This window comes from Rhinolophus sinicus, chromosome 2, assembly GCF_057876585.1.
Source record: "Rhinolophus sinicus isolate RSI-liver-muscle chromosome 2, RSI-T2T, whole genome shotgun sequence".
NCBI lineage: Eukaryota > Metazoa > Chordata > Mammalia > Chiroptera > Rhinolophidae > Rhinolophus > Rhinolophus sinicus.
In genome coordinates, this window is record NC_142502.1 from 107,677,556 (window position 1) to 107,691,774 (window position 14,219).

At 45.8% G+C, this 14,219-nt stretch overlaps 1 protein-coding gene and 1 long non-coding RNA gene across 2 annotated transcripts; both read right to left on the bottom strand.

Moving 5' to 3' along the window:
• Positions 1-3,122: 3,122 nt before the first annotated feature.
• HSPA1B (heat shock protein family A (Hsp70) member 1B) lies at positions 3,123-5,738 on the bottom strand. The gene has a single exon (XM_074332713.2). It carries the CDS (start codon positions 5,410-5,412, stop codon positions 3,487-3,489), a length of 1,926 nt encoding a protein of 641 aa, XP_074188814.1. The 5' UTR covers positions 5,413-5,738; the 3' UTR covers positions 3,123-3,486.
• A 416-nt stretch (positions 5,739-6,154) lies between these two features.
• LOC141571613 (uncharacterized) lies at positions 6,155-10,376 on the bottom strand. The gene is made up of 3 exons (XR_012496518.2): positions 9,181-10,376; positions 8,117-8,277; positions 6,155-6,608 (listed from the first exon to the last, which is right to left on the bottom strand). It is a non-coding gene; the product is annotated as an uncharacterized LOC141571613 (long non-coding RNA).
• Positions 10,377-14,219: the final 3,843 nt, after the last annotated feature.

Genomic DNA, 14,219 nt, shown 5'->3' on the forward strand with positions numbered 1-14,219 from the left:
TTAGATGCCTGATTCGACCCGCGACATTTCCCCCCCCCCCCCCCCCATCATTCGTCCAAACAAGAACAAAACAAAGGGAAAGAGAGGCCATCAGTGAATGCTTCACACACTTGTGGGCAAATATTCGGAGATTTTTTTTTTCAATTTTGAAAAACAAAAAACAGGTGACCTAACTGGCCAGGCGGGAAAAAGTCCCCAGTGCCGGCCGGACGTACGCGCACCTGAGCGCTCTTCCTAGGGGCCGGTCACAGCCGGGTCCCCTTTGGATCCGTTAATCACTCAGAGCCTCCTCCCTCATCCTTAACGCGTCCCATCTTGGGATCCGGGTCACTCTCAGGGACTGTCACCAGCGAAATCTGAATTCGTAGCCCCACTGAAGCCTGCAGACCTGTCAGGCATATTAAGTTGCATGTCTCTTTTTTTCTCCTTCAACTTTGTTAAGGTATAATTGACTACAATAAACTGCACATATTTAAATACACAATTTGATAAGTCTTTAAAAACCATTCTAACTTTTTAAAAGTGTACACTTAAGTAGTGTTACATATATTCACGTTGTGTAACAGATCTCCAGAACTTTTTCGTCTTGCAAACTGAAACTCTGTACCTATGAAACAACTCCCCATTCCCTCCTTCATATCCTTTTCATGAGCAATTGCAAGGCATGGAAGTTGGCCAAAAACAATGGACGCATTCAGGGTGCTCTGAGTAGCACCCTATGTAAGGTAGGTTAGAAGCAAACCAATTGGGGTGGGGTGGCAACCGCCAGGCCCTATCCTCCCTTCACTAATCTTCACTCTCTCATAAATCTTCCTTAGTCATCTGCTTTTGGCCCTTAATCCATCAACTCATATATTATCCCGAGTCCCACCTACCTGGACCTTTCTATACCTCCTCATTTATAAATGCAGATTTTTTTGGTAATGTGTGTTGGGGTCTTTTGCATAAATGCCACATACAATGGTGATTTGGGAGTTCCAAATCATACAAAATCAGTATCCTTTTTGAGTCACATAATTTAGGCACAGTGAGCATACAGTAAAATTTGGAAGGCCATAGTGAGTGCAGGAAATGTATCCTTTTATTTTCTTCTGCAATTATCTTTCCATCTGCTCTCCCTTACCCCAAGATTTCAGCCCTTCATCAAAAAAAATCTCTTCCAAGAATCCTGTGGTATTCACTTATTTGATACATTTCTCAGCTCCCAGGGGTCGACTTCCACCTATGGCTGAAGTTGCAGTGATTTTCCTTGAAATTTTAAGATGTGTATATGTACAATTAGGCGACGAGTTATATTCTGATGTTGCTTCCTAATGAACCACTTCCCTAATGAGGGAGTATGAACTTAATTGGCCCAGCCTCAGGAATTCTTTTTTGCCCCGTTACACAATATTGCTGGAGATGTTTTTACTAGAGATTTCCCTGACCTCTATCACTGTTGCTGCTGCTGCCAGTGGATCAATACTTTAAGGACTTGAAGCCTCAGGCTCCCACTCAGCAAGAAGCCCACTCAGCTGCTTCTCCTGGAAGCACTGACACCTTCCTGCTTCGATCTGACATGCCCCTATCCCTCTAAATGTATAATCAGGAATAGCTTCTGGTGCAGTGTTTTCTCAACTTTGGCTGCTTATTAGCACCAGTTAGGCAGCTTGAACTCTATACAATGCCTTAGCCTACTCAGATTCTGAATTGGCCTGGCATCTGTATTTTTTTTTTTAGCCTTCCCAAATGATTTTAATATATCACTGGGTTGAAGAATCATGGCTTGAAGCCAAAGGATTTATTCCCTCTACTATACTTAGTATATGCTATGGTCTTAGGCTGCATTGTAGTTGACCTACCTTGTGAGTAAAGCAGGCCTTTGAGAATTGGCCCAGGAACCAAAGGAACTCTTTACTCCTTTTCCTTTACAAGCTTTCAAGGAGGGCTTCCTATATTTTGTCAGTCCTAAAATGTTTTTCCCAGAGTGAAGCATTTATTGAAAGATATAATATAGAACTTTAATTTGTTTGATTTTAGAGTAGGCATTTCAAGGATGTTTTTGGTAGGAAGGAGGCTGGGATTCTCTCAGGCTGGAGGAAGTGTTCAGGACACCTAACTGCTAGACAGGAAGAACACCCCCTACAAAAGGGTTTGTGTGGGAGAAAAGCCAGTTTCCTAGATCATTCCAGCACTATGCTGTACGGCTTTTATCTCCTTTCTTCATAATTAAATTTGCAATTACTTTAAATTGCTATTGTTTTGAGATTGTCCATAAAAAGGACAAAGAACTGAGGTAAAGACAGTACTTAGAACCAGACACTAGTGTTCAGTCAGTGTGGAAAACACCCTGGCCCCCAAACCATCACTGTGCTAATTTTTCCCTGGATATAGTTGAGGTGACCACCTCCATATGCTCACCTATAAAAAAAGCTTTATAATACCTTATATGTAGAGAGTGGTTGAATGATTACTGAGGATTATTAGGGTAACTCAAAGAACCCCATACAGTGCCTAGCCCAAGCTCTTGAGTATCTCCCTCCTCCAGACTCTCACTTGGATAACTGCAGCGAGTTAAGGTGTCACTTGGTTGAAGGTGTCACTTGTCCATAGCACATTTCTGAGCAAAACGACCTTAGAACTTTGGAATTGAAGCCATTTAGAAAAACAAACAAACAAACAAAAACAGAGAGGCTAAATAATTTGCACTTGATCATCAGGTGAGAATGTGAATCTGTATCTCATTTTTCTCCTTTGTTCACCCCTAAGTGTATTTATAACCTAGATGAAACACTGCAAGACACACAGGTTACAAGTGGGTATTAAAGGGCTCTGCATACATTAAGTGGAAGAGAGTGAGGAACCATAAAACCCCTCAATACAGTTAACTTCTTCCCAAACCCCTTCTGTAGCTCCTCACCCTAATAATCTCTAAAGCAAGCCCCACCCCGATCGAAATGGTCACTTAGACTTTTTCTTTTCTAACTAGATGTAAATGACCACCAAGAATTAAGTTCCAAACAATGATGATAATCACGGCTATATGAGGACCTCTCTTGCGAAGTACTGACCATTATCAATCTGGGGAATCCATACATTTCCCAAGAGTCCATTAGCCCTGGGCAAATAAAAATAGGCACACATTAACATTTTATTGTAATTTTTAATCCTTAAAATACAAGTTTAAAAAAAAACAAAAAACATTCCATGACTCTAGCTGTTTACAAAGCCAAAAACTAAAACAGAGGGTGGCACTGTTGATTCATGTGACACGAAAAAAGAAAGACACCCTTACAGTGCCAACTTACATTAAATGCTAATAATTCTAGACAACACATTGATTATACAAGAGAAATGACAAATATGACCAAATTATACAGGATACAACGTAATATTAGATTGAACTAAAATGCTAGAAAACAGAAATTAGAAAAACAGAGGGCAATAGTAAGGTTTTAGGATCCCCTCAGTCTCATAAACAAACACCGAAAAAATGACGCTGGGGGTCTAATCGACCTCCTCAATGGTGGGGCCTGACCCAGAGCCCCCCTTGGGGGCCTGGGCCCCAAAGCCACCGGCCCCGGGGCCACCCGCCCCCTGGTACAGTCCGCTGATGATGGGGTTACACACCTGCTCCAGCTCCTTCCTCTTGTGCTCAAACTCCTCCTTCTCCGCTAGGGTGTTGGCGTCCAGCCAGGAAATCACCTCCTGGCACTTGTCCAGCACCTTCTTCCTGTCCGCCTCGCTGATCTTGCCCTTGAGCCCCTCATCCTCCACAGCGCTCTTCATGTTGAAGGCGTAGGACTCCAAGGCGTTCTTGGCAGCCACCCTCTCGCGCTGGACCTCGTCCTCGGCTTTGTACTTCTCCGCGTCCTGCACCATGCGCTCGATCTCCTCCTTGCTCAGGCGGCCCTTGTCGTTGGTGATGGTGATCTTGTTGGCCTTGCCCGTGCTCTTGTCCATGGCCGTGACGTTCAGGATGCCATTGGCGTCGATGTCAAAGGTCACCTCGATCTGGGGCACGCCCCTGGGGGCCGGTGGGATGCCACTCAGGTCGAAGCGCCCCAGCAGGTTGTTGTCCTTGGTCATGGCCCGCTCGCCCTCGTACACCTGGATCAGCACCCCGGGCTGGTTGTCTGAGTAGGTGGTGAAGATCTGCGTCTGCTTGGTGGGGATGGTGGAGTTGCGCTTGATCAGGGCGGTCATCACGCCGCCGGCCGTCTCCAGCCCCAGCGACAGGGGAGCCACGTCCAGCAGCAGCAGGTCCTGCACGTTCTCAGACTTGTCCCCCATCAGGATGGCTGCCTGCACCGCCGCCCCGTAGGCTACCGCTTCGTCCGGGTTGATGCTCTTGTTGAGGTCGCGCCCGTTGAAGAAGTCCTGCAGCAGCTTCTGCACCTTGGGGATGCGGGTGGAGCCCCCCACCAGGACCAGGTCGTGGATCTGGGCCTTGTCCAGCTTGGCGTCACGCAGGGCCTTCTCCACCGGCTCCAGGGTGCCACGGAACAGGTCCGAGCACAGCTCCTCGAACCGGGCCCTGGTGATGGACGTGTAGAAGTCGATGCCCTCGAACAGGGAGTCGATCTCCAGGCTGGCCTGCGTGCTGGACGACAGGGTCCTCTTGGCCCTCTCGCAGGCGGTGCGCAGCCGCCTCACGGCTCGCTTGTTCTGGCTGATGTCCTTCTTGTGCTTCCTCTTGAACTCCTCCACGAAGTGGCTCACCAGCCTGTTGTCAAAGTCCTCCCCTCCCAGGTGGGTGTCCCCGGCGGTGGCCTTCACCTCGAAGATGCCGTCGTCGATCGTCAGGATGGACACGTCGAAGGTGCCCCCGCCCAGGTCGAAGATGAGCACGTTGCGCTCCCCCTTGCCCGTCCGGTCCAGGCCGTAGGCGATGGCGGCCGCCGTGGGCTCGTTGATGATCCTCAGCACGTTCAGCCCCGCGATCACCCCCGCATCCTTGGTGGCCTGGCGCTGCGAGTCGTTGAAGTAGGCCGGCACGGTGACCACCGCGTTGGTCACCGGGTAGCCCAGGTACGCCTCGGCGATCTCCTTCATCTTGGTCAGCACCATGGACGAGATCTCCTCGGGGTAGAACGCCTTGGTCTCCCCCTTGTAGCTCACCTGCACCTTGGGCTTGTCGCCGTCGCTGATCACCTGGAAAGGCCAGTGCTTCATGTCCGACTGCACCACCGGGTCGCCGAACTTGCGGCCGATCAGCCGCTTGGCGTCGAACACGGTGTTCTGCGGGTTCAGCGCCACCTGGTTCTTGGCCGCATCCCCGATGAGCCGCTCGGTGTCGGTGAAGGCCACGTAGCTGGGGGTGGTGCGGTTGCCCTGGTCGTTGGCGATGATCTCCACCTTGCCGTGCTGGAACACCCCCACGCACGAGTAGGTGGTGCCCAGGTCGATGCCGATGGCCGTGCTTTTCGCCATGCCGGTGTCCCGCTCTCTCGCGCCGCGCTGAGGTTCGGGCCTGGTCAACGGTGGCCGGGGTCCGCGACCAGAAGCTCGGTCCTCTCCGAGGCCGGAAACCGAAAGCCCGACACGCAGGGGCTCGTCCGCGGAGGCACTGGGTCTGTGGGAGCCGCGCTCAGGCACCCGGGACAACGCCGCGAGAAGCACCTCCTCTCCACAGGCTCGCTGCTTCTCCGCGGCCCGCGGCTCTGCATTTGTAATTCCTCCTCGACCCCCCCTCTCCGCGCTCCACCCAATCACCGAGCTCGGCGGGGACGCCTGGCCCGGAACCTTCCAGCGGGTTCTCCTTGCGTCCTGCCCCCCAGGCCGCCTCGGGCCAATCAGAGTCCTGGGTGCCGCCCCTCCCAGAACTCTCCAGATCCTTGTCGTCTTTTCGCGAGAACACCGGAGTCCTAAGGGGTGGGGCCCCACAGCCGCGCTGGGAAGGGTGGGCGTTCCCTCCGTTTGCCCGCTTCGGGCCGGTACCGGGGCCAGCTGTCCAGTTGATACTGTCCGGAAGGGTCAGCTCTTGGCTTGTACGAACTGTAGGGCGGTGAGAGGCTGGTGGGCCTCAAATTAGTTTGGTGGTTTAAGGTAGGAAAGTTACCAGAAGTTTTCTAAGAGGGTGGGGTATGTGTAGGCAAAGACACTGTGATTGGACTTTGGCGCTTGACGGACGGGGCCGCGTTCCTGTCGCCCCCGAAGGCCCTGGCTGATTCCTTTGGCCCTGGCTGCCGGAGGATTGCCAAAGCCATCGGCGGCGTTTCCCAATTTAAAAATGGGAAGTAGGAGGACAGAGATAATGCATTATAGTTTTTGACATAGTTTTTCACCTACACGGATGGACTGTCTGGGGATAGGGGAATCTGAATTTTCAAAAGAAAAGCAATCAGGTAAACAGGCGGTTCTTAAACTGGACAAGGTGCTCGTCCCAGGAGAAGGAACGTGCGTTGTTCAGGGGCGGGGATACAAAAGGGTCCGGCTGGGTCCGGGGCGCCCCTGCGCTTGGTGCTGGACTCTGGCGGCGTGAGGAAGAAACAGTTTTCCGTAGAACTTGTCTTTACCGCCTCTGGGGCTTCCCCCTTTCACTCATCCTTCCCAGCCCGGGGTGCGGGCTGTTAAGACAGAGGAATTGTAATGGTGGCACTAAATCTTCTATTTTGACATTCGGATCTCTGGTATAATTTGATTTAACAAGTGTAAGTTAGCTGGGGGCTTTTTGAAAGCTCTTTTTCTTTCCTTTGCTTCCTTTCCACCAACTGTTGATGGTTCTGCTTCCTACACATTTACTATGCATACTAGTTTTACTGTTTCTATTTACTTCTGCCTAGTGCTGGCCCTGTGACTTGGGAAATGTTTTGTATCTGTATGGGATCCACTCGTGACTCTAATTTAAATCTACATAACATATGCAAAGGCAGTGATAACCTGCTTAACTGCACCTCCTTCCCCGCCCTCCCCCCCCCCCCCAAAGCCCAACTCATTAGAAAGTTCCACTGCAGGCTGAAGAAATGTACATCCTGAGTAGAAAATATAAAACTTGAGATGAAACAAAGACTCGGGGCGGTAGTTTCCCACAGATTCTATTCAGCTGAACCTTTTCTTTCTTTAATTAATCTTCCTTCTGTATTTCTACCTGACTCATGAATTCTTTCATGGCCGGTGAGCGAGCAGCCACAACACGAGCCACTCCCGTCTCTCCCATCTGCCTTCACGATTTCTGTTTCAGCCTCGGGGTGTGGGGTAGGTCCAGGGTTAGCCTCAGAGCCCCGAATTTGGTCTTCTGCCCGGTCACTGCAGCCCCTAGCCTCTCCATTGTTTTAAAATTAATGTAATGGGGTGTGCGTCTGCCAGCGAGGGGCAGGGAAAGTCCTGTCCTCTAACTGCATCACACGGCACAGCTGGTTGGTTGGCAGGCGGCCCGTTTTAAGCAAACTGGTCAGGAATTGTGCTGTAATCTGGGAGTGGCTGGCCTGACGCAGGCCCTAGTTCCCACTCCTCTAAAACTCAGGGTATTGGTGGTGCAATTTATTCACCCACTGAATTATTTCACCCTAGGTTCCAGTTTACTGCGCGTTACCCTCGCTCCTGTTTTAAAGACAAGCGCATTTGGTCATTTATTTTGGCCTTTTTTTCTTCATCCTTTGTGGGGATGCAAGACCCCTTGGTAGGTGCCTGAATTGAAAATGTGAGGGACGTTAAAACAAAAGTAGGGGATTCACAACCCACCGGAAAATAGACTCATTGCTATACCCAGCTGTCTTGAGCACAGAAAACATAAGAGCACACATGGGAGGAGACAGTTTTTGATAAAGGGAAGGAACACTTTTGAACACTTTGTTCAATGTGCGTTTTTTTACACACACACATCAAAACACCTCTTCTGGACCGCAAAGGCGTTCAGTTGTTTGTAACTTGCTCAGACTGATCTAAGCTGATGTTACAAAAAGGTTGCGTGTCTGTGTGTGCAGGTGGGTAACTTTTTTACATTCAGAGGTGGCTCCCTAACGAATCACCTCCTTAGTCTAGTCAAACTGGTCAAATTCAGGAATTTTCTATTTCTTTATGCAGTCTGGCTGGGGATTCTCCAAACTTCCATCTCAGCTGCCCAGCGTACCAACACTTGTAGAGACTCTTAATGTCACCCCCACCCCACACCCAGCCCCCAGAAAAACTTCCTCACCATCAGCTGGTACCAGCTTCACTCTGGATTCACTCCTTCCTTCTCTCCAAATCTGCAATATAGAATACTCGTCTATGGGCTGGAAGCAAAGGGCATCAGTGGCTCCACTGCCTGGCAGGTAAACATGGGCTCCTAGAGGCTCCAATCTTGCTGTTGGTGGGCTGGAAGAAAAAGATCCAGTAGAAATGCTGTTTCCCATGAATCAGACACTCGACTACACTCTATAGCTTAACTATTCTTTGAGTTAAATCTCTCTCTGTGGATTGGTCCCCACAAGGGATGAAGGAAAAAAGGCCAAAATAAATTACAAACTGTGATTGTCTTTAAAACAGGAGGGAGGGTAATGCGCAGTAAACTGGAATCTAGGATGAAATAATTCACTGGGTGAATTCATTGCACAGCAAATGGCCTGACCACCCTAAACATCTATGTTCCTTTTCGATTTCCTGACAAGAAAGAGGGTCTCCCGAATTTTGTGTTTCCTTTTACACTGATGCTTCCCAGGGCAGAAAGCCAGGCACAGGTTTAACTGATGTCTAAGGGGACTTTAAGTCTTAACCCAACAACTTTATTACCCTCTTTACAGGATAAAGACATGCATAATTGTGTGCTGCTTACTGACCACCTTCTTGATTCTAGGAATGGTTTACAGGAAACCTTATTGATAATGCTGACTCTTACCTGAAAGATGAACAGGGATATTACCAAGCTGGATATGCAATAACTTCCATGGTGAACATAAATTAAAGGTTCTTTTCTCATTTACCTGATTAAGAGCTGCCCAACAAGCTGAATTAATTGTTCTGACAGGAGCTTGTCAATGAGCCAACGATCAAATAGCCAGTATTTACACTGATATTTGCTATAGCTTTGGTGTAGCTCACAACTTGGAAATGTTGTGGAAGCAGCAAGGCTTCTTAACTTCCTCAGGGCAGCCCAAAAAAACAGTGGAAAACAGGCTGCAGAATCGTTAGATGTCATACAGCCAGCGAAACAGTCAGCAATTATCAAAATTTCAGGACATTCTAAGGCTACCACCATGGAAGCAAAAGAAAATAATTTACCTGATACTGCAACTAGATCAGCTGCAATGAGCAGCCAAATTATCCAGACCTGAGAATGTTTCTTCTCCCTATTAAATCAATAAAAGACACTTTTACAGTTCCAATGGACACCTGCAGAAGAAGAAAAGAAAATGTTGCAACAAAAAGGGGGAACCTTTGACCCAAACGGATATAGCTTAGACCTAATCTTACCTATAGGGGCTCAATGACCTATATTTAACATGTACATGAGCTAATGCATTGGGGTCTTGAAAAGATGATTTCATGGAGTAAAGAATATTATTGGAAACCTTCCCCTACTGTAGCACATAAAGTGTATAGCAGATGCTCTATCTGTCTAAAATATAACTCTGGAAAATCACTCCATGGGTCCCAAGGATATTTCCCACTTACTTTAGGTCCATTTGAGGTATGGTAGTTGGATTGTATCCAAATGCCCCCATCTCAAGGATACAAATATGTGTTAATCATGATTTGTATGTTGCATCACTGGATTGAGTGAGACATTCCTTTGCAGGAGAGCAGCAGTCTTAATGGTAGGTAAGTTATTACTGGAAAAAATATTCCCCAATTGGAGAATTCCCTGTGAGTTACATAATGACCGAGGGACTCATTTCACTGGGCAAATAATGCAATCCATTTGCAATATTTGGCTTAATCTACAGCGTTTTCATTCTTCTTATTTCCCCAGTGCTCTGGATTGGTAGAGTGTACAAATGGTAAATTAAAACTCTACTAGGTGAGTTTTCAGAAGCTTTTAATCTCCCCCAGCCAAAAGGTCTCCTTATAGTGCTTCTCAAGCTGAGATATATTCCTTTTGGTAAACACAGTCTTTTTCCTTATTAGTCACTGGTCACACTATGTGAAGGGACATATGAATCAACCTTTCTAACAGGAGACATTCTGCATTATTATCAAGGACTTATCAACCACCTTAAAGAAATTGATAAATTAGTAATTGATCCAGTACAGTGACTTCCCGGGAGATGAAGACTTCATGCCTCACACAACCAGGAGATTTTGTCCATTGGACAAAAGATCAATTAAAGATTCTCCAATCTGGTTGGAAGGGACTTATCAGATATTACTAGTAAGCAGATATACTTCAAGCTGTTAACTGGAGGATTTACATTTCTCATTAAAAAAAAAAAAGTGCCTGTGACTGGACATCTGCCCCTGTCTGACACTGGCCTCCACCTGACAGCCAACATCAAAAACTCCTCGAGGATGAGAAGCCACCCACATCAGAGGTAGACAGCTTTCCAGAGACATAGAGAAGGCCTGTATACTTATATAACTGATATTGAACTTAAAAAAAACATTTGTTTGATTATCTTTACCTGTCTGCTAATAATCTTAGTCATAAGGATAGTTATATTTATTTTTTAGGTTTTCTTAAATGCTGTATTTATATAGCCCAACTGTTAACAATTGCTGAAGGTATATAACATTAATATTATCAATAATACTATTTTTATGATTTCTCTTTTGAAATTTAGAAGGAATGTTATTGTAAAAGAAAAGGGATGTGTGTGTATTTTTTAGAAAAGTTAAAAGGAAGTAGTTTGTCCTAGTAAGCTGATTATTTCTCAATGAGGAAAACGAGACAAATTGAGAAGGACTAGTAAAGTTGTGGAAAAGAAATACTGAGAAAGGGATTTTTTTATATAAAAACTAAAACCCAATTATGCTTGCCCCCTAATTGAACAAAGGCTAGTAACTATATTAATTCACATAGAAGCTGAAGTAGATATTTAAAAACTGACCCTCTATAATGGCTGCTGAGGCACAGGAAATTTACCTATGAAACTCTTACTGTACTCCTGGCCTCTAGAAATTTTTAGATTGTGGTTGTAACTTACATCAGTGTGTTCTTAAAGCCTTCGCCCCTATTAAACCTTAAAATTACAGTTCCTAGTTGTACAACTAGCAGAAATCAGATTAATAATGAATGAAACTTGAGTGCTTCCAACGGGAAGTAGATAGACCATATTACAATAATAGTAATAATAATAATACAGTAAATGGGAACCTATCTAATGGTCAGATTGTGGAGAGATATACGGTATGTCCTCAAACTGTAAGTGAACGTTATACTGGATGCAAAATACAAAAAAGTAAGACAGACAGCAAAACTTGGATCATGATAGCTTATAGGTTAGAAATGATCCAGTGTGTTTTTTACTTAGTAAAACCATTAGACCTGACTGCCGCCCATTTACCCACCTTTCCTTTTGAAAAAAAAAATTCCGCCTTGACTGCCGTCTAAGGTTATGGTCTTGTCCCATCCCCAATGGCCCACCATTTCAGTGACACAAATGATGACACTAAGACTTCCTAGGGATGAGCCTTTCTAGCACCTTCGGACCACACTATCCAACCAAAAGTTGGTCATCAATGCATACTCTGGATTGATTTACGACCAAAACGGAAGTATGGATGAAAAAGAAGCCACAAACTAATCCTGACAAGTTCAGGGGAAGCCTGCATGGCAGGCCCTACAAACTCAGAGACTGAAATTAAGCACATAAGATGGTCTGAACATAAAAATTTCTAACTAAAAGCGGATCATGACTGGTAGTCACATCCTTGGCCTGTAGCTTCCTTGACAAAGGTCAATCTTTACCTTAAGTGAGCCTGTCTACTGTCTTTTTGCATCTAAGAAAACTGACTGTTGGAATGTCAGAGTAATCCCATTTCTAGAGCCCTCAGGGCACAACCCACCACACCAGAGCACCAGACTACAGAACCCGATTGTTATCTTGTTCCCCAGATACCATCTCTATGTGCTGTAAATGTTAATTATTAACTATCCTGTACCCACCGATGTAAAAGAGGTATGTGTCTCTCCATTTTACTTTTTATCCAATGCCAGCGATTTCCCCTTTTTGCTTTCTCCTGCCCCCTTAATCTACCACCAATGAATTTCATGTAACCCTCCTTACATGAATGGGACAAGACCATAATTCTCCTAAGGACTCCTCCTTTGATTCAAATGAATAAAATAAGTTGCAAACCTGCCATTCTCCAAAGCATTTTTTTCCTTTTTTTTTTTTTTTTAAATTTTGTATACTGTATTTTAAAAATTAGAAATATAGAGAGTTAAAGTTTCTTTTAAAATTTGTTTTAATTGGGGAATATTGTAGGGAACAGTGTGTTTCTCCAGGGCCCATCAGCTCCACGTTGTGTCCTTCAATCTAGTTGTGGAGGGCGCAGCTCAGCTCCAAGTCGCCGTTTCAATCTAGTTGCACAGCCCACCATCCCATGCCGGAGTTGAATCGACAAACTTGTTATTAAGAGCATACGCTCTAACCAACTGAGCCATCCGGCCGCCACTCCAGAGTATTTTCTTAATCCCTTGAGATTTTGCTTCCCAGCAATTGTCATCAGTTTGGCTCAAATAAACTCATTAAACTTTTCTACAGGTTTGAATGTTGCTATGTCGACAGTTTCGTACCAGTTATCTTTTTTGCTTTTATTCTGGATAAACTTAGAATTGTAACATTTTAAAAAAGAAAAATGAGGAGGAAGAGTACTGTTTGGGAAACTAGGGAAAGACAGAGAAAAGAAAAAAGAACTTGCAGCTTTGGGGTGAGAAAGGCTTCCCTCCGTGACACTTTCCACCACTGGCAGTCAGCGTTCTTGGGAATTCCTTCTTCAGTCCCCCACTCTTAAATCACCTGACAGCCCATCCAGCTCAGGGAACCTGAGCCTTACTCCTTCCAAACAAAACCCTATAAAAAAAAAAACACCTGAATCAAAAGGGGCTATACAATAAACATGACAAGATCAGGCGGGGTTCCCATGGCAGGCCTGACAAGATCAGGGACCAAAAGTAACCACACAGGTTGGTCTGATCACAAATTCCTAACTGGGCAGATCATAGCTGGTAGTTTCGTCCCAAGGCCTAAAGGTCAACCTTTACCTTAAGAGAGCTCTGCCCACTGTTCTTATGCACCTAAGATAACACACCTTTGAAATGTCAGAGTAATTTTCTTTTCCTACCCTGTGAAGTCACAACCCCCAGCAACAGAGCTCAAGACTACCACAGCAGGAGACTACAGAACCCCTCATTGTTATTTTCTTCCCTATTCCATCTCTATGTGCTGTACATGTTAAATTTCCTGTAACCACCTTATAAAAGTAGGTGTTTCTCCATTTTGCCTGTTATCCTGTCCTATAATCCCCTGGACCCATGGTTTCTCCTGCCTCCTTAATCTACCACCCGTGGGTTTCATGCACCTTCCTTAGGTCTTCTCCTCTGATGCTGATGTATAAAATAGGTTGCAAAACTGTCATCCTCCAGAGCATTTGAGATCTTGCTCCCCAGCACATCATCAGTTTCGTTCAGATAAGATCATAAAGATTCTCTACAGGTTTGACTGTTTTTTACATCAACAAACCTAATTCCAAAGCTAATCAAGTTAAAGTTCCAGAAATTTTCTTGGGGTGTTTATAGTCCCCTTAGACATGAGTTAAACCTGTGCCTGGCTTTCTGCCCTGGGAAGCATCAGTGTAAAAGGAAACACAAAATTCGGGAGACCCTCTTTCTTGTCAGGAAATCGAAAAGGAACATAGATGTTTAGGGTGGTCAGGCCATTTGCTGTGCAATGAATTCACCCAGTGAATTATTTCATCCTAGATTCCAGTTTACTGCGCATTACCCTCCCTCCTGTTTTAAAGACAATCACAGTTTGTAATTTATTTTGGCCTTTTTTCCTTCATCCCTTGTGGGGACCAATCCACAGAGAGAGATTTAACTCAAAGAATAGTTAAGCTATAGAGTGTAGTCGAGTGTCTGATTCATGGGAAACAGCATTTCTACTGGATCTTTTTCTTCCAGCCCACCAACAGCAAGATTGGAGCCTCTAGGAGCCCATGTTTACCTGCCAGGCAGTGGAGCCACTGATGCCCTTTGCTTCCAGCCCATAGACGAGTATTCTATATTGCAGATTTGGAGAGAAGGAAGGAGTGAATCCAGAGTGAAGCTGGTACCAGCTGATGGTGAGGAAGTTTTTCTGGGGGCTGGGTGTGGGGTG